General features: G+C 41.8%; 1 protein-coding gene across 1 annotated transcript in view; it reads left to right on the top strand.

Annotated features, from left to right (window-relative positions):
• The first annotated feature begins 23,073 nt into the window (after positions 1-23,073).
• Positions 23,074-26,097, top strand: part of LOC112235415 (ephrin-A2-like) — a 204,841-nt gene continuing 201,817 nt past the window's right edge. The window contains exon 1 of the mRNA XM_042323007.1: positions 23,074-24,339. Within this exon, the coding sequence (XP_042178941.1) occupies positions 24,200-24,339 (140 nt within the window). The 5' untranslated portion in view covers positions 23,074-24,199. The remainder of the gene's footprint in view (positions 24,340-26,097) is intronic.

Below are 26,097 nucleotides of genomic sequence, written 5' to 3'. Positions count from 1 at the left end.
AGAGTACAAAGAATACAAGTTGATGAGGAACTTGTAGTTGACGTGGAGTTGATGAGGAAAGGAATGGAGCCATTTTGAGATGATTGGGACAAAGCCCTGAGGATGGCGTTAATAACATAAAGGTATCTGAGGACTGTATTCCAAATGGCACCCTATTGCCTATATAGTGCCCTATGGCACTTGGGCTGTACCATTTGGGACGGATCCTCTGTCTCTGGCTGAGCTCCTCTGCTTCATCTGACTCAAGCAGACGTTGTGGTTCGCCTGCCTAGTAAAGCTTTAAGTTGAATCTGGTAGCACTGAGACCCGCTAGGTAGATGATCGTATCTTTACTGGGAGACTATTAAGGGATGACTCCAATATTAAAGAGGGGTTGGAAGAGGGATGAACTCATGTGAAATGAAAACCATGTGAAATGGAAGTGCTTAGTTGTTGAGGAAATTATTAGCGGAATGTGTAGACGGATAGTGCGTGAATGTGACATACACACACACACACACACACACACACACACACACACACACACACACACACACACACACACACACACACACACACACACACACACACACACACACACACACACCAGTTGCCTGTCATCCATTAAACGATAAAGCAGTATTCATACAGAGGCTGTTCTATCCTCTGATTTACTTAATTAACTAAAGTGCAGATTAAATGAGAGTAACCTAATAGCCACTCAATCATTTTCAACTAATTATATCATACATGGTTGCGTAGCTACTCATGGTTCATCAAAACATAATGTCCCAAAGAGGAAGATTGAGTTGAAGTAAAATCTTAGAGCTTTACAGTACATTATTTTAACTGTGCATTATTTCCATCGCCCTTCATAATTGAACTGCCCTGATAATTAACTGAATGTATCTTTACATTATCTTTGTAAGCGTGTCTTTACAAGCTAATTGCTAACCAGGCTGTTTCATTAACTATCCTGTTTAACAACAGTAGTGCAGTTGTAGCCTAGCGTGAGGTAAGTGGCGTAACGGGGTGTAGTAGTGGGGAAAACACCAGATGATTACAGGCAGCGGATGAAGTAAACGCTTAGGCAAACAACGATCATTTAGCTTAATAGGTGTGTAAACCCTAGTCACAAAATAAAAAGGTTTGTAAATGTTTTTTTATTTTTTTATATATTTTTTTTTACAGCTGTTTACACTCCAATGCCTTCCAACAGTAACTTCTTCAGTCAGGTTGTAAGTACTGTTGACGCCCAGGATTCCATACCAGTCATTTACAGTTGATAAATCAATAGAAGGTAAAATCCGAGGTAATACCAAACCAAGTCCCCTAAAACTACAGGTAGCACTACAAACTGTCCCTCTGTTACGGTTTTCTTCCGTCGAAGGAGAGTCGGACCAAAATGCAGCGTGGTTAAATCGATACATCTTTAATGAAGATGAACCACGAATAATACAATAACAACAAACGGAATGTGAAAACCTATACAGCCTATCTGGTGAACAACAAACACAGAGACAGGAACAGGAACAATCACCCACGAAACACTCAAAGAATATGGCTGCCTAAATATGGTTCCCAATCAGAGACAACGAGAATCACCTGCTTCTGATTGAGAACCGCCTCAGGCAACCATAGACTATGCTAGAAAACCCCCACTAAGCCACAATCCCAAAACCTACGAAAACCCCCCATACATAACACAACACAAAATAAACCCATGTCACACCCTGGCCTGACCAAATAAATAAAGAAAACACAAAATACTAAGACCAGGGCGTGACACCCAGACCTTGAAATTAGTATCCTTCATGTCCCATATGTTCCATTTACAGTGTTAGGGTGGTTGTCTTAACCTATCGCTGTCAATAAAAGAAAAGGATGAATTCTGCCCTTAAAAGACACATTCTCATGGTGATAAATGCTAGAAAGAGGGTTTGTGCTCTAACTGTATATTTCAAGGTAATTCAAGCTTTGAATGTTGACTTGTCGCATTGTCGTTGTCAAAGAACACTCAAGATGAAGTTTAAAACTTCCAAGTGTAAAAACATTTATTACAGCCAGTGAAAGGAGGATCTGAGGAAAACAGAGTGAGAAACTCATGAAACTCTGTCTGAACTGGAGTGTTAGCAGCGACCGAATGGAAACACCTGGGAAGCAAAGTGTCCATAAAGAGGTAATCCAGACACACCTGGTTGTCACTCCCTAATCTGTTTCACCTGTTCCTGTGATTGTCTCCACCCCCTCCAGGTGTCGCTTATTTTCCCCAGTGTATTTATCCTTGTGTTTCCTGTCTCTCTGTTCCAGCTCGTCTTGTATTTTTAAGTCAAGTCAACCAGTGTGTTTTTCCTGTACTCCTTTTGCTATTCTCCTTCGTCTAGTCCTCCCGGTTTTGACCCTTGCCTGTTCTCTGGACTTTGTACCCGCCTGCCTGACCATTCTGCCTGCCTTGACCATTCTACCTGCCTTGACCACGAGCCTGTCTGCCACTCTGTACCTCCTGGACTCTGATCTGGTTTAGACCTTTTGCCTGTCCACAACCATTCTCTTGTCTACCCCTTTGGATTAATAAATATTGTAAGACTCCAACCATCTGCCTCCTGTGTCTGCATCTGGGTCTCACCTGGTGTCATGATACTGGTGCCACCATCAATAAACCACTATTCTCTTTCCCTTTGCTCTTTTCTCCATCATCTCTCTCTATCATCCCCAAATAATATTATCTAGATGCTTTACAAATAGTCATAATATCAACTTCTTGCTAATGTTATGGTTAGGGCTAGGTTTAGATTGGAATTAGGGTAAGGGTTAAGGTTAGGGCTAGGGTTAGATTAGAATAAGGGTTAGGGTAAGGGTTAAGGTTAGGGCTAGGGTTAGATTATAATAAGGGTTAGGGTTAGATTAGAATAAGGGTTAGGGTAAGGGTTAAGGTTAGGGCTAGGGTTAGATTAGAATAAGGGTTAGGGTAAGGGTTAAGGTTAGGGCTAGGGTTAGATTATAATAAGGGTTAGGGTTAGATTAGAATAACGGTTAGGGTAAGGGTTAAGGTTAGGGCTAGGGTTAGATTGGAATTAGGGTAAGGGTTAAGGTTAGGGCTAGGGTTAGATTAGAATAAGGGTTAGGGTAAGGGTTAAGGTTAGGGCTAGGGTTAGATTAGAATAAGGCTTAGGGTAAGGGTTAAGGTTAGGGCTAGGGTTAGATTAGAATAAGGGTTAGGGTAAGGGTTAAGGTTAGGGCTAGGGTTAGATTAGAATAAGGCTTAGGGTAAGGGTTAACCTCTTGATGCTACCCATCCCGGATCCGGGATCGTGACTACGGCTCAAGCTCATTAGCATAACGCAAAATGTGAAAAAATATTCTTAGACATATTTAACCTCCACACCTACACAAGTCCAATAGCTCAAATGAAAGATAAACACCTTGTTCATCTACCCAGCAAGTCAGATTTCTAAAATGTTTTACGGCGAAAACATAGCACACATTTATATTAGACCACCACCGAAACAAAATGCAAGCGTTTTGTCCCAGAAAATATAAAATTTAAAAGTAGGATTAAAAAATAAATAATTCACTAACCTTTTGAAAATCTTCATCAGATGACAGTAATATTACATGTTACACAGTACATTTTTTTTTTTTTTTCAATAATATGCCATTAATATCCATAAATCTCTGTTTACAATGACGACATTTCAAAAATGCTACTCAAAATGTCCGGAGAAATTATGATAGCTCGGACAGATAACGTCAGATAACAAGCAATAAACATGACTAAATATACATGTTCTACATATAGTTACAAAGATACACTTCTTCTTAATACAACCGCTGTGTTACATTTATTTTTAACGTTACAGAATTCGTTCACTAGTCTATGCTATGAGTCGGCGCTCAGATATTAGCAGTGTCTCCTCTACGTTTGGAGTCCACAGAAACCCAAAATAACCACATAAATATTCCCTTACCTTTGATGTTCTTCGATCAGAAGACGTAGAAGGAGTCATACTTACCCAATACATCGTTTGGTTTCAAGTTGTGCGTCTTTGTATTAGCATATGCTAACAGCTTCAGCTGAAATGCACCCAAAATAACTTCTGCTCCTTCTGGTCCCGCACTCTTGCGCAATCAAACTTCAAAATTACATATTATATGTTGACTAAACTGGTCAAACTAAGTGCAGAATCGAGCAAAATGATGTTTTTATCATGTAAAACAATGATCATCGCGAACAAACGAACCGGCTTCAACTGGTGTCTATTGGAAAAGAACGTTCCCCAAATCGGCCGCGCGCAATAGAGTGCATGTATGTGAGAGTGAACCGGGCATTTTCGCCGCCAAAGGATGAGGGAGCGCGAAATTCAAACAATGAACGTGCCAATTGAAAGCAGACATCGCGCTGAACAAATACATACTGTTCCCAGATCGGTAGCTGCCTGGGAAGGGTGGGGGCGATGACGTCAAAGTTGACCCAACTTTTCTCTTGACAAGAGAGAGTTTGGGAGAAAGGCTGCCCTGAGAGTTCTGCTTTACATACAGACATAATTTAAACGGTTTTAGAAACTTTAGAGTGTTTTCTATTCAATAATTATTATTATATGCATATATTAGCAATTTTGGAAAAAAATATTTTCAGTTTACTATGGGCACGCACTTCCTCCAACGGGGGCAGTATTGAGCCATAAGCTCAAGAGGTTAAGGTTAGGGCTAGGGTTAGTAGATAATAAAAATGTTACTGCTAGTCCATCTGTAGAGGCTCTACAGACTATCCAAATAAAGTGTTCACGAAGGTGCACTGTATATGTGATGGAGAAGAGACATCCGCTCAATTTTGTTTGTGCTATTAGTCTTTTTGCGTTTGTGGTCTCAAAAACTCGACCCAACACCATGACTAGGGTCTGGTTTCAATGATGGACGTTTGGCATAGAGTAACTACATCACTGCCTACATCGATAAGGGGAGAACAACATTCTGGCAACTCTTCCAACACATCATGAGGCAGACATGACAGAACATTGCGATTCAAAACCAAAGTTAGCAGGCAAAACCCTTGCAGTGGTTTTAGTTAAGATAGTTGATGCAAACTAGCCTCTTGCAAAATGCACTCATAAAAAATAACCTCTGTGATGTCCATCTTGCTAGCTACTAGTTTGTATTGTATTCAAACGGATACAGTAGTGACGTAGGCAGTGAAATAGTTCCTCATTACTCATTTCCTCACTGTGTTGCAGAGGGTCGGCTTTTTGAGACTAGTGTTTATGTCAGTGTGCCTCTCACCCTTATTTTACTGGGACACCCTCTGAGTTTATCTAACTCTCATATGAAATACTTGGTATTTGGTAGTTTATTAGAATCCCCATTAGCTGTTGAGAAAGCAGAAGCTGCTCTTCCTGGGGTCCACATGAAACATAATACAGAATGACATAATACAGAACATCAATAGACAAGAACAGCTCAAAGACAGAACTACATAAAATAACAATAAAACTAATACATGGGCTAGACAAAGCCATATCATTTCATAGGGCATGCTTCATATTAGGATTTGTTTACTTAATATCCAGTGACATGGAGTTGAAGAGGTATTATTCTCGCCAATATTAGGCATTTGTGTTCTCAGGGATGGTGAAAGCTCCCTCTCGCTCTCTCGCTCTCTCTCTCTCTCTCTCTCTCCACCCTCTCTTTCTCTCACACCTCTGTTACTCCCTAAGTCCTAACCCTAACCCTCTCTTTCATGAAAGTGATCTAATGAAAAGGTGTTTCCTACCGATCGAAAGAGAATAACTGTGAATTATGCGTCACAAACAAGTGAGCACTATGCTCGAAACACTCTAGTAAATAACGTACCCTGATCTATCGACCGACTACTGAATCACTGATATGATATGCTCTGGGTGCAAAGATGAAGCAAGTAGAAGCAGGCCCGAGGTACAGAGATATTTTACTGGGGTGTCTACTGTGTTATATCACCGCTCTATAGACCAATGTGTTTATCGCCAAAATTGTTTTCTCACAGGATGCAGTGGAAACATTGAATCTTGTTCCAGCCTCATTTTAAAAGGATGGATGGTCATTACTTTACTGTACAGTAATGGCCCACGTCATCTATCAGCCTGTGTTGCTTTCCCCCATAATTCACTGTGCCTGAAATAGGGCTGTGGTGTTCACGACATTTTGTCAGCCAGTGATTGTCATGTAAATAGCTTCTCATGGTAATTGAGCATTAATTAACATTAACATGTTTAGCATCTCTGGCTTCCACATAGACTACAAGCCACTGATGCGGCCATTTGTAACATCTACATGTTAAAAAGTCTAATAAATCTATTTAATATTGCCTACACCATCACCATAAATCCATGATTTATTTTAGGCAGGTCTAAAGAAACATTATGATATGAAGAAAATGTAGCCTATTTTAGAAGTGCAGAATAGCATCCTTATGATAGGCCCTGATCTGGCTATGCCATATGGCTGTGGGCTACACTAGGTCATTTAGCAGGCAAGATTTGCTTATAATTCCTGTGGCATTATATTATATTATTTTATGGTAAGAACAATAAAATTTAAAACATAGCTGAATAAAATAGAAAGGATATTTTCCCCAAGCGATTTCGAAGAGAGTGCACACATGCGGCTATTCTGTGTTGAGTGGTTAACAAAAAAACAGGTCGTCCTATATGCTTAATTTAGAGCTATTTATGCATGCCTTTCATGCAACTTATTTCAAACAATCATTAGTCACATCATGCAGCCTTAGGTTATGTGGTTGGATTTCTAATATATTTTAAGGTTTGAATCACAATTAAAGTTGCAGCTCTGCTCTGTTTCTTACGCAGGCTGCACACACTTCATCAGTCTCTCATTCACAATTTGACAAGCACTTGATAATATTCTCACCCATCAGAATTTTCTCAATTTAATCTGGTCTTTACATATAGCCTACTATATACTGTGTGTGGATTTTTGATTTATTTTGAATTGTTCACCAAAAAAAAAAGACATCATCCGTAGCCTGCACTGGAATAGCAAATTGGAGGTTACATCGGGTTACGTTTTTAATATGCCAGGTAGGCTACACCGTTTGTAAAGCGGATCAACGTGCTTAGTCTTAAGAATTTAGCAATACATATAGCAGCACGAGAAGGCTGGGATCCTCTTTTAAATAATGGCCAGTCAAAACTCTGTCTTAAAACAATGACTGGGCTTATAAGAACACATTTTTCACTAAGCTCTGTAGGCTATTTTTCGCTAAGCTCTGTGGGGCAGCAAGTAACCTAGTGGTTAGAGCGTTGGGCCAGTAACTGAAATGTAAAAATCTGTCATTCTGCCGCTGAACAAGGCAGTTAACCCACTGTTCCTAGGCCATCATTGTAAATAATAATTTGTTCTTAACTGACTTGCCTAGTTAAATAAAACAAATATGGGCTCTCCAAACATGTTCCAGGTTTGGAGCTATTTGGCCATTTTAATGCCAGCCAGGTAGGATACTCCGATTGCAACAAAATGTGATTAATATTAGGAATTATGTTAAAATTAGAAGCCTCCTCCCTAAGTTTGTTTTATTCACTGCTTTAGCACACTCTGCCAACCCAGATGTTCTAGCCGTGTCTGAATCCTGGCTTAGGAAGACCACCAAAAATTCTGACATTTTCATCCCTAACTACATTTTCAGACAAGATAGAACGGCCAAAGGGGGCGGAAATTTTGCAGAAATCTACTGCAAAAATAGCCTGCAGAGTTCTGTCCTACTATCCAGGTCTGTACCCAAACAATTTAAACTTTACTTTTAAAAATCCACCTCTCTAAAAACAAGTCTCTCACCATTGCCGCCTGCTATAGACCACCCTCTGCACCAGCTGTGCCCTGGACACCATATGTGAGCTGATTGCCCCCCATCTATCTTCAGAGCTCGTGCTGCTAGGCGACCTAAACTGGAACATGCTTAACCCCCCAGCCATCCTACAATCTAAGCTTGATGCCCTCAATCTCACACAAATTATCAATGAACCTACCAGGTACCACCCCAAAGCCGTAAACACGGGCACCCTCATAGATATCATCCTAACCAACTTGCCCTCTAGCTGTTTTCAACCAAGATCTCAGTGATCACTGCCTCATTGCCTGCATCCGTAATGGGTCAGCGGTCAAACGACCTCCACTCATCACTGTCAAACGCTCCCTGAAACACTTCAGCAAGCAGGCCTTTCTAATCGACTTGGCCGGGGTATCCTGGAAGGATATTGATCTCATCCCGTCAGTAGAGGATGCCTGTTTTTTTTTTAAATGCCTTCCTCACCATCTTAAATCAAATCAAATCAAATCAAATTTATTTATATAGCCCTTCGTACATCAGCTGATATCTCAAAGTGCTGTACAGAAACCCAGCCTAAAACCCCAAACAGCAAGCAATGCAGGTGTAGAAACGCTAGAAAACAATCCCTAAACAGGCAAAACCTAGGAAGAAACCTAGAGAGGAACCAGGCTATTTCAAGCCAGTCCTCTTTGGCTGTGCCGGGTGGAGATTATAACAGAACATGGCCAAGATGTTCAAATGTTCATAAATGACCAGCATGGTCGAAGTGTCCCAGAACAGTTGAAACTGGAAGCAGCACAGTCAGGTGGAAGTTGAAACTGGAGCAGCAGCATGGCCAGGTGGACTGGGGAAGATAGGAGTCATCATGTCAGGTAGTCCTGGGGCATGGTCCTAGGGCTCACCTATAAAAGAGAGAGGAATTTTAAAAACGCACACTTAGATTCACACAGGACACCGAATAGGACAGGAGAAGTACTCCAGATATAACAAACTAACCCCAGCCCCCCGACACATAAACTACTGCAGCATAAATACTGGAGGCTGAGACCCCCCACAGCACCTCGCCCAAGCCTTCCCCATTTCTCCTTCTCCCAAATCCAGTCAGATAATGTTCTGAAAGAGCTGCAAAATCTGGACCCCTACAAATCAGCCGGGCTAGACAATCTGGACCCTCTCTTTCTAAAATGATCTGCCGAAATTGTTGCCACCCCTATTATTAGCCTGTTCAACCTCTCTTTTGTGTCGTCTGAGATTCTCAAAGATTGGAAAGAAGCTGTGGTCAACCCCCTCTTCAAAGGGGGGGACACTCTTGAGCCAAACTGCTGCAGACCTATATCTATCCTACCCTGCCTTTCTAAGGTCTTCGAAAGCCAAGTCAACAAACAGATTACCGACCATTTAGAATCCCACCATACCTTCTCCGCTATGCAATCTGGTTTCAGAACTGGTCATGGGTGCACCTCAGCTACGTTCAAGGTCCTAAACAATATCTTAACCGCCATCGATAAGAAACAATACTGTGCAGCCGTATTCATTGACCTGGCCAAAGCTTTTGACTCTGTCAATCACCACATGCTCATCGGCAGACTCGACAGCCTTGGTTTCTCAAATGATTGCCTCGCCTGGTTCACCAACTACTTCTCTGATAGAGTTCAGTGTGTCAAATCGGAGGGTCTGTAGTCCGGGCCTCTGGCAGTCTCTATGGGGGTGCCACAGGGTTCAATTCTTGGACCGACTCTCTTCTCTGTATACATCAATGAGGTCGCTCTTGCTGCTGGTGAGTCCCTGATCCACCTCTACGCAGACGACACCATTCTGTATACTTCCGGCCCTTCTTTGGACACTGTGTTAATAACCCTCCAGGCAAGCTTCAATGCCATTCAACTCTCCTTCCGTGGCCTCCAATTGCTCTTAAATACAAGTAAAACTAAATGCATGCTCTTCAACCGATCGCTACCTACACCTACCAGCCTGTCCAACATCACTACTCTGGACAGCTCTGACTTAGAATACGTGGACAACTACAAATACTTAGGTGTCTGGTTAGACTGTAAACTCTCCTTCCAGACCCATATCAAACATCTCCAATCCAAAGTTAAATCTAGAATTGGCTTCCTATTTCGCAACAAAGCATCCTTCACTCATGCTGCCAAACATACCCTTGTAAAACTGACCATCCTACCAGTCCTCGACTTTGGCGATGTCATTTACAAAATAGCCTCCAATACCCTACTCAACAAATTGGATGCAGTCTATCACAGTGCAATCCGTTTTGTCACCAACGCCCCATATACTACCCACCATTGCGACCTGTACGCTCTCGTTGGCTGGCCCTCGCTTCATACTCGTCGCCAAACCCACTGGCTCCATGTCATCTACAAGACCCTGCTAGGTAAAGTCCCCCTTATCTCAGCTCGCTGGTCACCATAGCATCTCCCACCTGTAGCACACGCTCCAGCAGGTATATCTCTCTAGTCACCCCCAAAACCAATTCTTTCTTTGGCCGCCTCTCCTTCCAGTTCTCTGCTGCCAATGACTGGAACGAACTACAAAATCTCTGAAACTGGAAACACTTATCTCCCTCATTAGCTTTAAGCACCAACTGTCAGAGCAGCTCACAGATTACTGCACCTGTACATAGCCCACCTATAATTTAGCCCAAACAACTACCTCTTTCCCAACTGTATTTAATTGTAATTTATTTATTTATTTTGCTCCTTTGCACCCCATTATTTTTATTTCTACTTTGCACATTCTTCCATTGCAAAACTATCATTCCAGTGTTTTACTTGCTATATTGTATTTACTTTGCCACCATGGCCTTTTTTGCCTTTACCTCCCTTCTCACCTCATTTGCTCACATTGTATATAGACTTGTTTATACTGTATTATTGACTGTATGTTTGTTTTACTCCATGTGTAACTCTGTGTCATTGTATCTGTCGAACTGCTTTGCTTTATCTTGGCCAGGTCGCAATTGTAAATGAGAACTTGTTCTCAACTTGCCTACCTGGTTAAATAAAGGTAAAATAAATAAAATAAATAAATAAAAACCCATTGGCTCCAGGTCATCTATAAGACCCTGCTTGGTAAAGTCCCCCCTTATCTCAGCTCACTGGTCACCATAGCAGCACCCATATGTAGCACGCGCTCCAGCAGGTATATCTCTCTGGTCACCCCCAAAACCAATTCTTACTTTGGCCGCCTCTCCTTCCAGTTCTCTGTTGCCAATGACTGAAACGAACTACAAAAATCTCTGAAACTGGAAACACTTATCTCCCTCACTAGCTTTAAGCACCAACTGTCAGAGCAGCTCACAGATTACTGCACCTTTACATAGGCCATCTATAATTTAGCCCAAACAACTACCTTTTTCCCTACTGTATTTATTTATTTATTTTGCTCCTTTGCACCCCATTATTTATATCTCTACTTTGCGCAGTCTTCCACTGCAAATCAACCATTCCAGTGTTTTACTTGCTATATTGTATTTACTTCACCACCATGGCCTTTTTTTGCCTTTATCTCACCTCACTTGCTCACATTGTATATAGACTTATTTTTCTACTGTATTATTGACTGTATGTTTGTTTTACTCCATGTGTAACTCTGTGTTGTTGTATGTGTCAAACTGGTTTGCTTTATCTTGGCCAGGTCGCAATTGTAAATGAGAACTTGTTCTCAACTTGTCTACTTGGTTAAATAAAGGTGAAATAAAAATAAAATAAAATGAATTCATGTCTCTCCGCCCTAACAATGGGAGTCGTTGTCCACAAAACGGCACAGCGGACTCCTGCCTATTCTTTTTTTGAATTGGTATATACATCCCATTACTGTAATCCTTCTTGGAATATTCAATGAGGGTTGTTGACTTTAACCACCTGTATTCAATGGAGAGATGCTATGCTACTAGTCTCACCAATGAATATGCATAGCCATCTCTAGACAAGTCCAATATCAAGTGTTTTTTCTCAAAGTTGTCACATGCCCAACTTATATCAGTACACTCATAACAACTTAAGCATTACGAAACTTCTATTCAATCAAATAAACCTCACGTAGGAAATAAGCCATAAAAATGTTGTTGACCAAATTCGACATGCTCTCATTGACCTCCATACATAAACTCCTAGCTTGGTAGGAGAAACAATGGAGAGAAAAACATTCCACCTGCTGGAGACAGATTTTCCGCTGAGTTGGGCCTCTCTCTTCCTCTCTGGTACTGGCCATTAGCGACTGGCAGTTACAACGTTTGGTGGGCTACTAATAACCATCAATGGAAACAGAGCGTAATTTTGGAGAAGCCTAGTTAGCCGGTCACGTGGACTGCGGTCATGACTCATGACTGCCAGCATGGCGGTAATACAGTCACCATAACAGCCCTAGCTGGAAACGAGAGAGCTACTGTATTTTCCGTTTGGGGTCTATCTGTTGTTGGTTTTTCCACCTGCTACGGTGGTGCAGGCTATGTTTGTCTGTCTGTCTACCTGTTCAATTCCAGCAAACGAACCATATGGTCGCCCAATCAAAGTACAGCAGACCAGATCCTCCGTATTGTGAGAAAGACCCTCGTGGGTGTCCTCTTCGCTATGCTGGCAGCCGTTACTGCGGACAGGGTGGTTTTGACAGAGAAACCCTTCCAAACACAGAGGGAAATGGTTTGCATTTGGGCAGTGTCTGCTTCACAGTGCTCCTTGGCTCCAATTTCAATCCCGGGATAATCAAGACCAGAGAGGAGGAGAATGAGGGTGGAACTGGAATCAAGTTACAGCAGCCATCATTATTAAGGGCAGTAGATGTCAATTCCGAAAAAACACAGACAAATTGAGGCATAATTGGCAGGGCAATTTTCTGTTCAACTCCCAATGAACCCCTCCTTTTACCTCGCCTCTGTTAGGCCTACACTCTTCTCTCAAACAACTTTCTAATTTCCCCTGTTGTTTTGCAGCAGGGCTAGAGCTCCAGCAAAAAGGGTTGGTGGCACAACTGGATTAAAGTAAATAACCCAAAAAGAGCCACTGAAGACGTTCATCATCTGACAAACCTTTAAACATCAACAGAAAACACTACAAAACAATCTTATTTGGGGTATTTCCTGATGATTACCCACTACAGCATTCTTAAAGAGGAAGAGGAACAAAGCAGATCATATGCGATAGATGAAACAAACACAGAAAAGCTGCAAAGTGTGAATGAGCCGAAGCATAGCCGCAGGAAGATGTTTGGGGGAGGGGGCTGATCATTTTTGGTGGGGGGCAAGAAAACGTTTTATTTCCGTGCTACAGACAGCTACTGTATTTTCATCTGCTTTACAGGACTAGTAAAGAAGAAAAAAAAGGATTAACATGTATTATATTATTATTATAATGTATTTTTTCAGGGGATGCTGCAGCCTCTTCAGCTTCCCGTGTCTATGGGCTGAAGACTGAAGACACCTTCAGCCATTCATTCCTCAGTGAAGTGAAGCCTCTAGCTAGCTGCTGTCTGTTTGCTATAGGGACTGAGTGTGCTGCTCAGGCCTGTTATTCAGGAGAGCCCCTGGAATCGGTCTGTAATTAGATTGTCCTGTTCATGATGCACACAAACACACCACACACTGACTCACTCCCTGGAACTGAGCTGTGCTGGAATGGGCCGAGATAACCCTTCGCTGGCCATACTGCTGGTCCCAAACTGTCTCTGAGTGGTATGCTTTCCTATGGCTGTATGGATACAGTTTTATTTTGTACACACACACACTATGTATATTGAATAATATAATCTTTTTTGGGCAGATTTGTTTTGATATATATATATGTTTTGAGTTTTGAGCTCATGTAAATATGATTTTCTGTGTTTTGAGATTCTCAGATGAGGAACAAATCATTCTCAATCAACCCATTTGAAATATGCCCCCCAAAATAAATAAATAACATGTATAAATATATAAATATATAAATAAATATATATATATATATATATTATTTGACCTTTATTTAACTCAGCAAGTCAGTTAAGAACAAATTCTTATTTACAATGACGGCATAGGAACAATGGGTAAACGGCCTTGTTCAGGGGCTGTTAACCCACTGTTCTTAGGGTTACCTGCCTTGTTCATGGGCTGTTAACCCACTGTTCTTAGGGTTAACTGCCTTGTTCATGGGCTGTTAACCCACTGTTCTTAGGGTTAACTGCCTTGTTCATGGGCTGTTAACCCACTGTTCCTAGGGTTAACTGCCTTGTTCATGGGCTGTTAACCCACTGTTCCTAGGGTTAACTGCCTTGTTCAACCCACTGGGCTGTTAACCCACCCACTGTTCCTAGGGTTAACTGCCTTGTTCATGGGCTGTTAACCCACTGTTCCTAGGGTTACCTGCCTTGTTCATGGGCTGTTAACCCACTGTTCTTAGGGTTAACTGCCTTGTTCATGGGCTGTTAACCCACTGTTCTTAGGGTTAACTGCCTTGTTCATGGGCTGTTAACCCACTGTTCTTAGGGTTAACTGCCTTGTTCATGGGCTGTTAACCCACTGTTCCTAGGGTTAACTGCCTTGTTCATGGGCTGTTAACCCACTGTTCCTAGGGTTAACTGCCTTGTTCATGGGCTGTTAACCCACTGTTCCTAGGGTTAACTGCCTTGTTCATGGGCTGTTAACCCACTGTTCCTAGGGTTACCTGCCTTGTTCATGGGCTGTTAACCCACTGTTCTTAGGGTTAACTGCCTTGTTCATGGGCTGTTAACCCACTGTTCCTAGGGTTAACTGCCTTGTTCATGGGCTGTTAACCCACTGTTCCTAGGGTTAACTGCCTTGTTCATGGGCTGTTAACCCACTGTTCCTAGGGTTAACTGCCTTGTTCATGGGCTGTTAACCCACTGTTCCTAGGGTTAACTGCCTTGTTCAGGGGCTGTTAACCCACTGTTCCTAGGGTTAACTGCCTTGTTCATGGGCTGTTAACCCACTGTTCCTAGGGTTAACTGCCTTGTTCATGGTATGTTAACCCACTGTTCCTAGGGTTAACTGCCTTGTTCATGGGCTGTTAACCCACTGTTCCTAGGGTTAACTGCCTTGTTCATGGGCTGTTAACCCACTGTTCCTAGGGTTAACTGCCTTGTTCATGGGCTGTTAACCCACTGTTCCTAGGGTTAGCTGCCTTGTTCATGGGCTGTTAACCCACTGTTCCTAGGGTTAACTGCCTTGTTCATGGGCTGTTAACCCACTGTTCCTAGGGTTACCTGCTTTGTTCATGGGCTGTTAACCCACTGTTCCTAGGGTTAACTGCCTTGTTCATGGGCTGTTAACCCACTGTTCCTAGGGTTACCTGCCTTGTTCATGGGCTGTTAACCCACTGTTCCTAGGGTTAACTGCCTTGTTCATGGGCTGTTAACCCACTGTTCCTAGGGTTACCTGCCTTGTTCATGGGCTGTTAACCCACTGTTCCTAGAGTTAACTGCCTTGTTCATGGGCTGTTAACCCACTGTTCCTAGGGTTACCTGCCTTGTTCAGGGGCTGTTAGCCCACTGTTCCTAGGGTTAACTGCCTTGTTCATGGTCTGTTCACCCACTGTTCCTAGGGTTACCTGCCTTGTTCAGGGGCTGTTAACCCACTGTTCCTAGGGTTACCTGCCTTGTTCAGGGGTTGTTAACCCACTGTTCCTAGGGTTAACTGCCTTGTTCAGGGGCTGTTAACCCACTGTTCCTAGGGTTACCTGCCTTGTTCAGGGGTTGTTAACCCACTGTTCCTAGGGTTAACTGCCTTGTTCAGGAGGTGTTAACCCACTGTTCCTAGGGTTAACTGTCTTGCTCAGGGTCTGTTAACCCACTGTTCCTAGGGTTAACTGCCTTGTTCAGGGGCTGTTAACCCACTGTTCCTAGAGTTAACTGCCCCTGAATGATGATTGGATGCATGCTGAGTTGTTCCATCTCCATGATGCTCTATGTAGGTATTGAAAAGGGCATGATACGTCCCTTATGTCAGATTCAGCACAATCTAGAATTCATCACAATATAAGAATTGAGCTTTGCTGACATAGGAAAATATATTGAAACAGTATAATCTTTGAATTTCTGAGTTATTTTCATAAGATGTCTACAGTCAAATCTGTAACACCTACAATTTTAAAACTTGCATAAATCTTGCATACATTTCTGAGAGTGTTTCAGAAAAGTCCACAGTAGAATCTGCAAACACAGCATTTGGGTAGTTCTGTGTCCATGTAATAGCCATGATGATCAACAGGGGGTGCACAATATCAAAAAGACATTGAGGAACAGACGAGTGGGCCAGCAGGTAATATAACTTCATGCAGTAGAATGGAGTGATTCTTCACCATCTGCAAGCTGTAGACATCAGTGAAAGCCAATGCCACAAGGGTTGAACATGTTTTATGAATTGATGAAATAATTACAACCTCTAGTATTCCATCTTTAAACTGTCGTAAATGCTTTAATTAGGTTAAATTAACGTTAAATTAACGTTCAACAGATGGAATTGATTAGTATGGCTTGCCGTTTGTGACCCATGTAAGGAATAAAATACACAAGTACACTGTGAGACTGTTCTAACTCAGAGTCGAGTTCACTGTTTAGCAAAAGCACTGTAATTATTGACTCAACTGTGATTTGCAGTTAATCCATTGGGCCGGTGACTCAGTCTCAGACAGGGGGACACTTGTGCGTGCTTGCAAGGACACATTATATACAAATTTATGGGCTTTGGCCGGTGCGATATGATATTAACATTTCTATGTCCGGGTTTTAGTTGTCAGCTCCCATGTGTCTCCAATTGAACGTTTCACACATAGTTCTGCCCATAAAATGTGGTTGGAGGGATGGAAGGAGGAAAATATCATTGATTTAAAGAGGTCATTATCACTCATAGCATAAGCTCAGTCTGGCTCCGGTGGAATGTTTTCCCAATGTTGCAGTGCCAACATGCCTGTGAGATTTCTACCAGGGCTTTGACCCCTGACCTGATGACCTTAACACACAGCTACAGGGAGAGAGGTTGGCCTGCATTGTGTTGGAAAGTTCAAACGCAGGAGGCATGGTCTGTGTCACTGACACTCACTAGAACTAGGAGAGGGGGCCCAACGGTTTCTTTGGTTACAAACGCAGCCAGCTTTAGAACAGCACTATGGAGGACCCAGCAACTAAAAACAAGCAGGCCTCCTGCTGATGGACTCTTTACATGTCAGCGATGTCGAAGCCTCGCTGTGAGACAAAGTCCAGGTATTTTGATGATATCACTGCTCAGTCTTTCATCAGACACTTGATCCAAAATGATGTAGAGACCACCAATACCGCTGGGTATACTGCCCTGCAAGCAAACTCTCACCAACTTTGACAAGTCTCACGTTCCTCCAACTTGTTTCGGTTGTGAAAACAGATTGTATATCATCAGTATTACGCATTACCCATTTGTGGGGTGTAGCAGTACAGTATGTTTGTGTGTCTCTCTCTTGTGTCTCTCTCTCTCTCTCTCTCTCTCTCTCTCTCTCTGTGTGTGTGCCTGTGTGAGTGTCTCTCTCTCTCTCTCTCTCTCTCTCTCTCTCTCTCTCTCTGTGTCTCGCTCTCTCTCTCTGTGTGTGTGTCTCTCTCTCTGTGTCTCGCTCTCTATGTGTGTGTGTCTCGCTCTGTGTGTGTGTGTCTCTGTGTTTTTGTCTGTCTGTCTGTCTGTCTGTCTGTCTGTCTGTCTGTCTGTCTGTCTGTCTGTCTGTCTGTCTGTCTGTCTGTCTGTCTGTCTGTCTGTCTGTCTGTCTCTCTCTCTCTGTGTATGTCTCTGTGTGTGTGTGTGTGTCTCTCTCTCTCTCTGTGTATGTCTCTCTTTTTGTGTGTGTGTGTGTCTCTCTCTCTCTGTGTGTGTGTGTGTGTGTGTGTGTGTGTGTGTGTGTGTGTGTGTGTGTGTGTGTGTGTGTGTGTGTCTGTGTGTGTCTGTGTGTGTGTGTGTGTGTGTGTGTTTGTGTCTCTCTGTGTGTGTGTCTCTCTCTATTTGTGTGTGTGTCTCTCTCTCTCTCTGTGTGTGTGTGTGTGTGTGTGTGTCTCTCTCTCTGTGTGTGTGTGTGTGTCTCTCTCTCTCTGTGTGTGTGTGTGTGTCTCTCTCTCTGTGTGTGTGTGTCTCTCTCTCTCTCTGTGTGTGTGTGTGTGTGTCTCTCTCTCTCTATTTGTGTGTGTGTCTCTCTCTCTCTCTCTGTGTGTGTGTCTCTCATTGTGTGTCTCACCACTTCTAAGTTGAAATAAAGTGCTCTATCATAAGCTCCTCCGCTGCCCAATTCAACAATGACTTTGTTGCAGACTTTATTAAATAGGTATGTTAACTTGTCTCCTTCCAGTATTGTTTTACACACTCAGCGGTTGCTGGCGTGTGCCGCCCATTGTTTAGGAAAGAAAAAACAGATGTGGCCTCTTGTCTATTTGTCCTACCCACATCTTTCTTCAGGGCAATATACATTTCCAACTGACTGCTTTTGTGAAGGAGACCTATTAGGCTCCGTCGTTTGTTTCCTTTTGTCTTAACGTGTGAAAGGAAACTTAGACACATGGACGGGGACAATATATTCGGAAGAACCCGGCCATGATGATATGGTGTGGTAGTGTCATCAGTGCTCGAAGCTTCACGTGATGAGACTTTCCGTTGCATGAATTTACATGTTCACTGAGCTAAGACAGACAAAAACAGCAAGACCCAGTGATTGTTCAGACAGGCAGAGAATTATCTGGGACTGATTTCCCAAAGTAGGGCACAGAGACCTCTACTGGTTAGGAGAAGTTAAGTTTTGGGGAGGCTCTTCTTCCTCTAAATTCGCAAATGTGGTCAGCCACCTACTTCCATGTGTAACACAACACATAATTTGGCCTTTTTTTTTTAAACACTTGTCAGAACCCTCTGTTTGTTCTAGTCTAGTCTATAGCTCTACCTGCCTCTCTTCACAGGCGGCATCATGAGACCTGTGGTTCTTGACTTGTCCTCTCTGAGCTTGTGCGGTTTGAAGTTTTCACAAATAGGCCAATTCAGGGTGATAGTCTCTGACAATTAATTGACCCAGCCGCTGGCCTTTGCATCTCGTGTAACCCCAGAAGTGATGTAATTAGAGTCTTAAAGCCTTTAGGACAGGGGCAGGACCCTGCTTCTATTGTCATCTGTCTGTGGCGAGTGGCGCATTCACTCGTTATGTCTGTGTGTCAAAATAAATATACTTCCTCTTTAAAACTATACGGTTGGAGTCAATCCATTATTGATTCATTCTAAACACAGTCTATCTAGGTGGAGGAAAACAACTGCCATCCAAGTCAAGAGAGGCTGATGTGCAGCATATCTAGGATTCCATCTGAAAGGTGTATAGTGGCTTCCTCTAGTCAGCTTCTCTTCTTTATCTCTCCTAACCCTAACACTAAGGAGATAGGGGTTTCCTTGAGCCCTTTGAAACATAGGGTACATTTTCATATTGAGTAGCACTTCATTTTGTGATACAGAAATTACTAGGTAATTGCAAAAATAATTGCATGTCAACATTTTTATTACACAGTAAACAACCCATAAACTAGAAAAGGTTTCCTGAAGAAAACCTAGTAATCAGTGCTCCATACAGTAGCAGCAGATCCAGAAGCTGACTTCTAGCCTGGGGGTGCACTACCTTCATTTATACATCAGGAGTGGCTTACTCAGGGAACCTTCCTCAGAGCCCTTTAGATAGCACGGGATTCCTGTGAACATGTTAATGTGCTTTTGCTGCTGTGTAACAGGCAGACACTTTTCCTCTGCTGTCTGTGGCAAAACGACCTGCCCGAACTAGAATCATTTCACATAGCTTTGGCCAAAGGATGTCGGGCGCCTAGCGACCTATGCATTTATGCATGGAACCCTCTGAAACTTTAATACTGGTGCGCCATTAATCTATGTGTCATTTTTAAAAGCATGAATTAAAGTTTCATTTGTATTTTTCTTCCCCTCCGCCCTCTATCTTTCTCCCTGGTTAGCCCTGTCCACCAGCCGCCTGCCCAGTCGGTTAAATATTTATCAGTGCTGAATCACACGTTGTTTGGAACACTTGCTCTCTCCTTTGCCCTCGAGATATCGGAGCGCTGCTCACTGACTCCAGGGGAGGAACAGAGGCCCAAAGAGAGAAAGAGAGAGAGGGAAAAAGAGAAGAGAAGTTTGAGATTCATGGGACTCACAAACAGTGACAAGTGAGAAACCCTTAATTGACAGCAGATCACAACTGTGACTGACTGTACAAAACATTAGGAACACCTTCCTATTATTGAGATTGCAACCCCTTTTGACCTCGGAAACAGCCTCAATTCATCGGGGCAGGGACACTTAAAGGTGATGAAAAAGCATTACACAGGGATGCTGTCCCATGTTGACTCCAAAGCTTCCCACAGTTGTGTCAAGTTGGCTGGATGTCCATTGGGTGGTGGACCATTCTTGATACACACAGGAAACTGTTGAGTGTGAAAAATCCAGCAGTGTTGCAGTTCTTTTGGCACACATACACAATCCATGTCTGAATTGTCTCAAGGCTTAAAAATCCTGTCTCCTCCCCTTCACCTGTCTCCTCCCCTTCACCTGTCTCCTCCCCTTCACCTGTCTCCTCCCCTTCATCTACACTGATTTTAGGGGCTTAAACAAGTTACATCAATAAGGGATGATAGCTTTCACTTGGATTCACCTGATCAGCCATGGAAAAAGAGCAGATGTTCTTAATGTTTTGTATATTAATTGTATATGCACACACACACACACACACACACACACACACACACACACACACACACACACACACACACACACACACACACACACACACACCATTCAAAATCACACACAACTCACAAACCACACACACACACACATATTACATACATGCATGTGGACACACACACACACATTTTGTTATTCTATCCTTGTGGGGGCCTAAAATGTATTTCCATTCAAAATCTGATTTTCCCTAACTCCAAACCCTAAACCCTAAACCTAACATCTAACCCTAACATCTAAACCTAACATCTAACCCTAACATCTAAACCTAACATCTAACCCTAACATCTAAACATAACATCTAAACCTAACATCTAACCCTAACAGCTAAACCTAACATCTAAACCTAACATCTAACCCTAACATCTAAACCTAACATCTAACCCTAACAGCTAAACCTAACATCTAAACCTAACATCTAACCCTAACAGCTAAACCTAACATCTAACCCTAACAGCTAAACCTAACATCTAAACCTAACATCTAAACCTAACATCTAACCCTAACATCTAAACCTAACATCTAACCCTAACAGCTAAACCTAACATCTAAACCTAACATCTAACCCTAACAGCTAAACCTAACATCTAAACCTAACAGCTAAACCTAACAGCTAAACCTAACAGCTAAACCTAACAGCTAAACCTAACATCTAAACCTAACATCTAACCTAACATCTAAACCTAACATCTAACCCTAACAGCTAAACCTAACATCTAAAACAGCTAAACCTAACAGCTAAACCTAACATCTAACCCTAACAGCTAAACCTAACAGCTAAACCTAACATCTAAACCTAACATCTAAACCTAACATCTAACCCTAACATCTAAACCTAACATCTAACCCTAACAGCTAAACCTAACAGCTAAACCTAACAGCTAAACCTAACAGCTAACAGCTAAACCTAACAGATAAACCTAACAGCTAAACCTAACAGATAAACCTAACATCTAACCCTAACAGCTAAACTAACATCTAACCCTAACAGCTAAACCTAACATCTAAACCTAACATCTAACCCTAACAGCTAAACCTAACATCTAAACCTAACAGCTAAACCTAACAGCTAAACCTAACAGCTAAACCTAACAGATAAACCTAACATCTAACCCTAACAGCTAAACCTAACAGCTAAACCTAACATCTAACCCTAACAGCTAAACCTAACATCTAAACCTAACATCTAACCCTAACAACATCTAAACCTAACAGCTAAACCTAACAGCTAAACCTAACAGCTAAACCTAACAGCTAAACCTAACATCTAAACCTAACATCTAACCCTAACATCTAAACCTAACATCTAACCCTAACAGCTAAACCTAACATCTAACCCTAACAGCTAAACCTAACAGCTAAACCTAACATCTAACCCTAACAGCTAAACCTAACAGCTAAACCTAACATCTAAACCTAACATCTAAACCTAACATCTAACCCTAACATCTAAACCTAACATCTAACCCTAACAGCTAAACCTAACAGCTAAACCTAACAGCTAAACCTAACAGCTAAACCTAACAGCTAAACCTAACAGATAAACCTAACAGCTAAACCTAACAGATAAACCTAACATCTAACCCTAACAGCTAAACCTAACATCTAACCCTAACAGCTAAACCTAACATCTAAACCTAACATCTAACCCTAACAGCTAAACCTAACATCTAAACCTAACAGCTAAACCTAACAGCTAAACCTAACAGCTAAACCTAACAGATAAACCTAACATCTAACCCTAACAGCTAAACCTAACAGCTAAACCTAACAGCTAAACCTAACATCTAAACCTAACATCTAAACCTAACAGCTAAACCTAACAGCTAAACCTAACATCTAAACCTAACATCTAACCCTAACAGCTAAACCTAACATCTAAACCTAACAGCTAAACCTAACATCTAACCCTAACAGCTAAACCTAACAACTAACCCTAACAGCTAAACCTAACATCTAAACCTAACATCTAACCTGAAAATAGTATTTTCATGGGGCCATAGGAAATGTCCCACAGAGGGAGAATTTTCCTCATTTTACTATACCTAAATCCCTAAATCCCCCAGTCCCCACAAGGATAGAATAACCAACACACACACACACACACACACACACACACACACACACACACACACACACACACACACACACACACACACACACACACACACACACACACACACACACTTTCACACTAACCACATATGCTGCTGCTACACACACAAACACAGATTATTAATTTAACAGTTATTTTGCAAATGACTAAATCACATCACCATAACAAGTGGATGAAAATCCTAATGTAAAAATATTTAATTAGCCTGAGAGCCATTTTTACAGGATGAAAAAATTTATACAAATAGTTGGCACATACAAAATATACATGTTTGGCTATAATTGTAGGCTAGAGTTATAAGCTATTCATAACCTGATAACAGTATCCACAACTATTCTGAAACTTTCTGAAATTTGAAGGGTCCTAGAAGTTTTGGGGCTCCTATCTGGCCGGTGTCTCAGCCCCGCCCAGCTGTCTGGAGGAGCCGTGAATGGAGAGAGTGCGGCGGCCAGAGGAAGCAAGCCATGTGCTAAAGGAGGAACAGGACGCGCAAGAGAAAAACCACCGTGACTAAAAAGGGGGGAAATAATGTCAGCTCCACTGGTCTGTACACCACACACAGGGACGACAGTAGAGCGATACCAGACACGAAGCGAAATTGGCCTTTTCTCCACAGCAACCCCAAACGACACAGGAATAGCAGCAGCAACTTCGCAATTGATGCGGTGTTCCAGTTTCTCCACATCATGCTTTGGTAGTGGCGTTGCATGGATGACGCAGTAAACACGTATCAAGAAGGCAACTTATCATATTGATAACTTTTGCCTGAGAATAAAACTGAGGACAGTAACCACGGACGACATGAAATAGTTGCGGAGAAGAGCAGGACGTTTCTTGTGAGACTTGGATTTATATCCCTCTGCTGCAACATTGTGATATTTTGAGTTTCTTCTGAAAGAACAAGAATCGGTCGCTTGACTGAAACATCTCACAAAACGGACCGAAAAACATTGCGTTGAACGGACATCGTCAAACGTGCAAATGTTTAGAATAAAAAGCATATTGATTTGGAAGACCATAAGTTCTATTTACGACGAGGAAAGTTTTAGAAAGTAGCCTATGCCATGCTGGAAAGGAATGGATTTAAAGGACAAACAACTGTATACTTGGCGTCAGTGAATATCAAACAAGATATGATGAATGTCGCGCAATGTGTTCAAATAAGGCATTCATCACTTACAGTTATTGAAGAAAATGGATTTTAATAGTTATTGTAAGGGCAAAAGGAGATCAACGAGCTGAGTCACACATTGATGAACCTTCATGGAACATAATCAAATGTAACGTCATAGTCAGTGCTGCATCTGCTTGGACTTCTCACTAATGTTCTCACCATTGGGAATGTATAGCTACATGGGTCTACATTGTAAATCTTCAACTGAAGACGAAAAACTACGGCCGAGAGCACCTGGAATGTGAATGTGGACCGCAACCAACCTCGTGCATCATGAATAACACCAGGTCCATTTGAACATGCAGCGGAAAACACTGTAGTTGAATCAGTATAACTTATAGACAACAACGCGACGAATTATATAGCCCTGTACTCGTAATGGACAAGAACTGTTTAGCTTTTCAAATGGAGTTGACTCTTATGGTTGTTGCCCTCTTATCTTGGGTCGCGGTGTGGGCGGACGACAGCAAAATAATATCAGACAGATATGCAGTCTACTGGAACAGCACGAACCACAGGTAAGGAATTGTACAAGTCAACTTTCAGTGATGTGAATTTACATTTTTGGATAGATCATCCGTGAATCCCGCTTCAAAAGATCCGGACATATAGACTAAGCTAAAAAAAACGGCTCCACAAATAGCCCAGCGCATTCAAAAGCCCCTTAATAACCATGCTCACCTTATCCCAATGAAGTTTCCCCCGTAACGTTCATTCTTTGACTAGGCCTAGAAAAAGTTTAAATTCCTTCTTTAACAAAACATAATACTTTTTCTTACGGAGATACATTTGACCTGCACGTTTTAGTTATTTATCCCAGGGGTTGCTTCTATTCATTAGGCCTAATTAAATCACTTAAATAACTCTTGTTGTTTTTACCCCAATTATCACATCTCCCTGTGTAAAAAAAACAGACCCCTCAAAGCATGATTTAACTTGATTTATGACATATAGCCAGGCTTTCAGGTTTCACATTCACAACGTTTTCACATTGCGTTCAACATGCATTGTGTTTGTAGTTTTTGATTACGAAGTTGCATTTGAAGTAAGATAAAATACTGCATGCCTAGGCTAAATGTGACTTATAAACTAAAACTATAGCGATCTCCACTAAGATACATATCACAGCAAAACTCTGATTAAAATGCTTAATACATGCAGTTACATGTACACAGCTCTACCATAAACCATGTCATTCTATTGACAAGCAACGTTTTGGTCTCACAGAATATCACACACTTGTTTCATTTTATCTCCTCAGTTCACTCCTCAGTTCACTCCAGAGCACTGTTGATGTTTGGATATTTTGTTCTGGAGCTGTAGGAATTATTTTTTTAACATGAAATAGCTCTTTCCAATTAGTTAATAAAAGAAAGAAGGTAAAGATCAATAATAGCGTGAAGACATTAAGAAGGAGATTCCATAAGTTTTGAACTCTTGTGAAAGTGTTTGTGCTGGGACTTGCAATATTCTAAGCATTGGAACTATGCCAGTAGAACTTAGAAAGGTTTAATCAGACTTAATTCCTTGTAATGTTTAGAGAGCCATTTTCTGTCAAAAACAAGCTTTTGTGGTAAGTTTTCCCACAATTTATGAAGATGATGTGTATAGATTATGAGCTAATTTCTCAAATTAGGGCTCCCGATTTGCTCGGCGGTCTAAGGCACTGCATGTCAGTGCTAGAGGCATTACTACAGACCTTGGTTCGGTTCCAGGCTGTATCACAACCGGCCGTGGTTGGAGTCCCATAGGGCGGCGCACAATTGGCCCAGCATCGTCCGGGTTAGGGGTAGGCCGTCATTGTAAATAAGAATATGTTCTTAACTGTCTTGCCTAGCTAAATAAAGGTTAAATAAATAAAAAATATAAAAAATATCCTTAAAAATCAAGAGATTTTTTTCATGGCAGAGTACAGAGGTGAAACAAAATAAATAAAATGAAATATTTCTACATATTTGGAGCATGTTGAATTAATTAGTTATTCCTTTCTCTTTTTCTTCTCCCTGCATTGTTGGGAAGGGCCTTAAGTAAGCATTTCACTGTTAGTCTACACCCTGTTGTTTACAAGGCATGTGACAAATACATTTTGATTTGATTTGATGAGCGAACATAACACCGTATTCAGAATGGATTCCAGTGCAACACAATCCATCCATGGCTGCTTCAAGCACAGGAGGCTGCTGAGGGGAAGACGGCTCATAATAATGGCCGTACCGGAGCGTATGGAATGGAATCAAACATATGGAAACCATGTGTTTGATGTATTTGATACCATT

This window comes from Oncorhynchus tshawytscha, linkage group LG06, assembly GCF_018296145.1.
Source record: "Oncorhynchus tshawytscha isolate Ot180627B linkage group LG06, Otsh_v2.0, whole genome shotgun sequence".
NCBI classification, from domain to species: Eukaryota; Metazoa; Chordata; class Actinopteri; order Salmoniformes; family Salmonidae; genus Oncorhynchus; species Oncorhynchus tshawytscha.
Note: the sequence above shows the minus strand (reverse complement) of the source record. Positions and strands in the feature narration are given on the sequence as shown.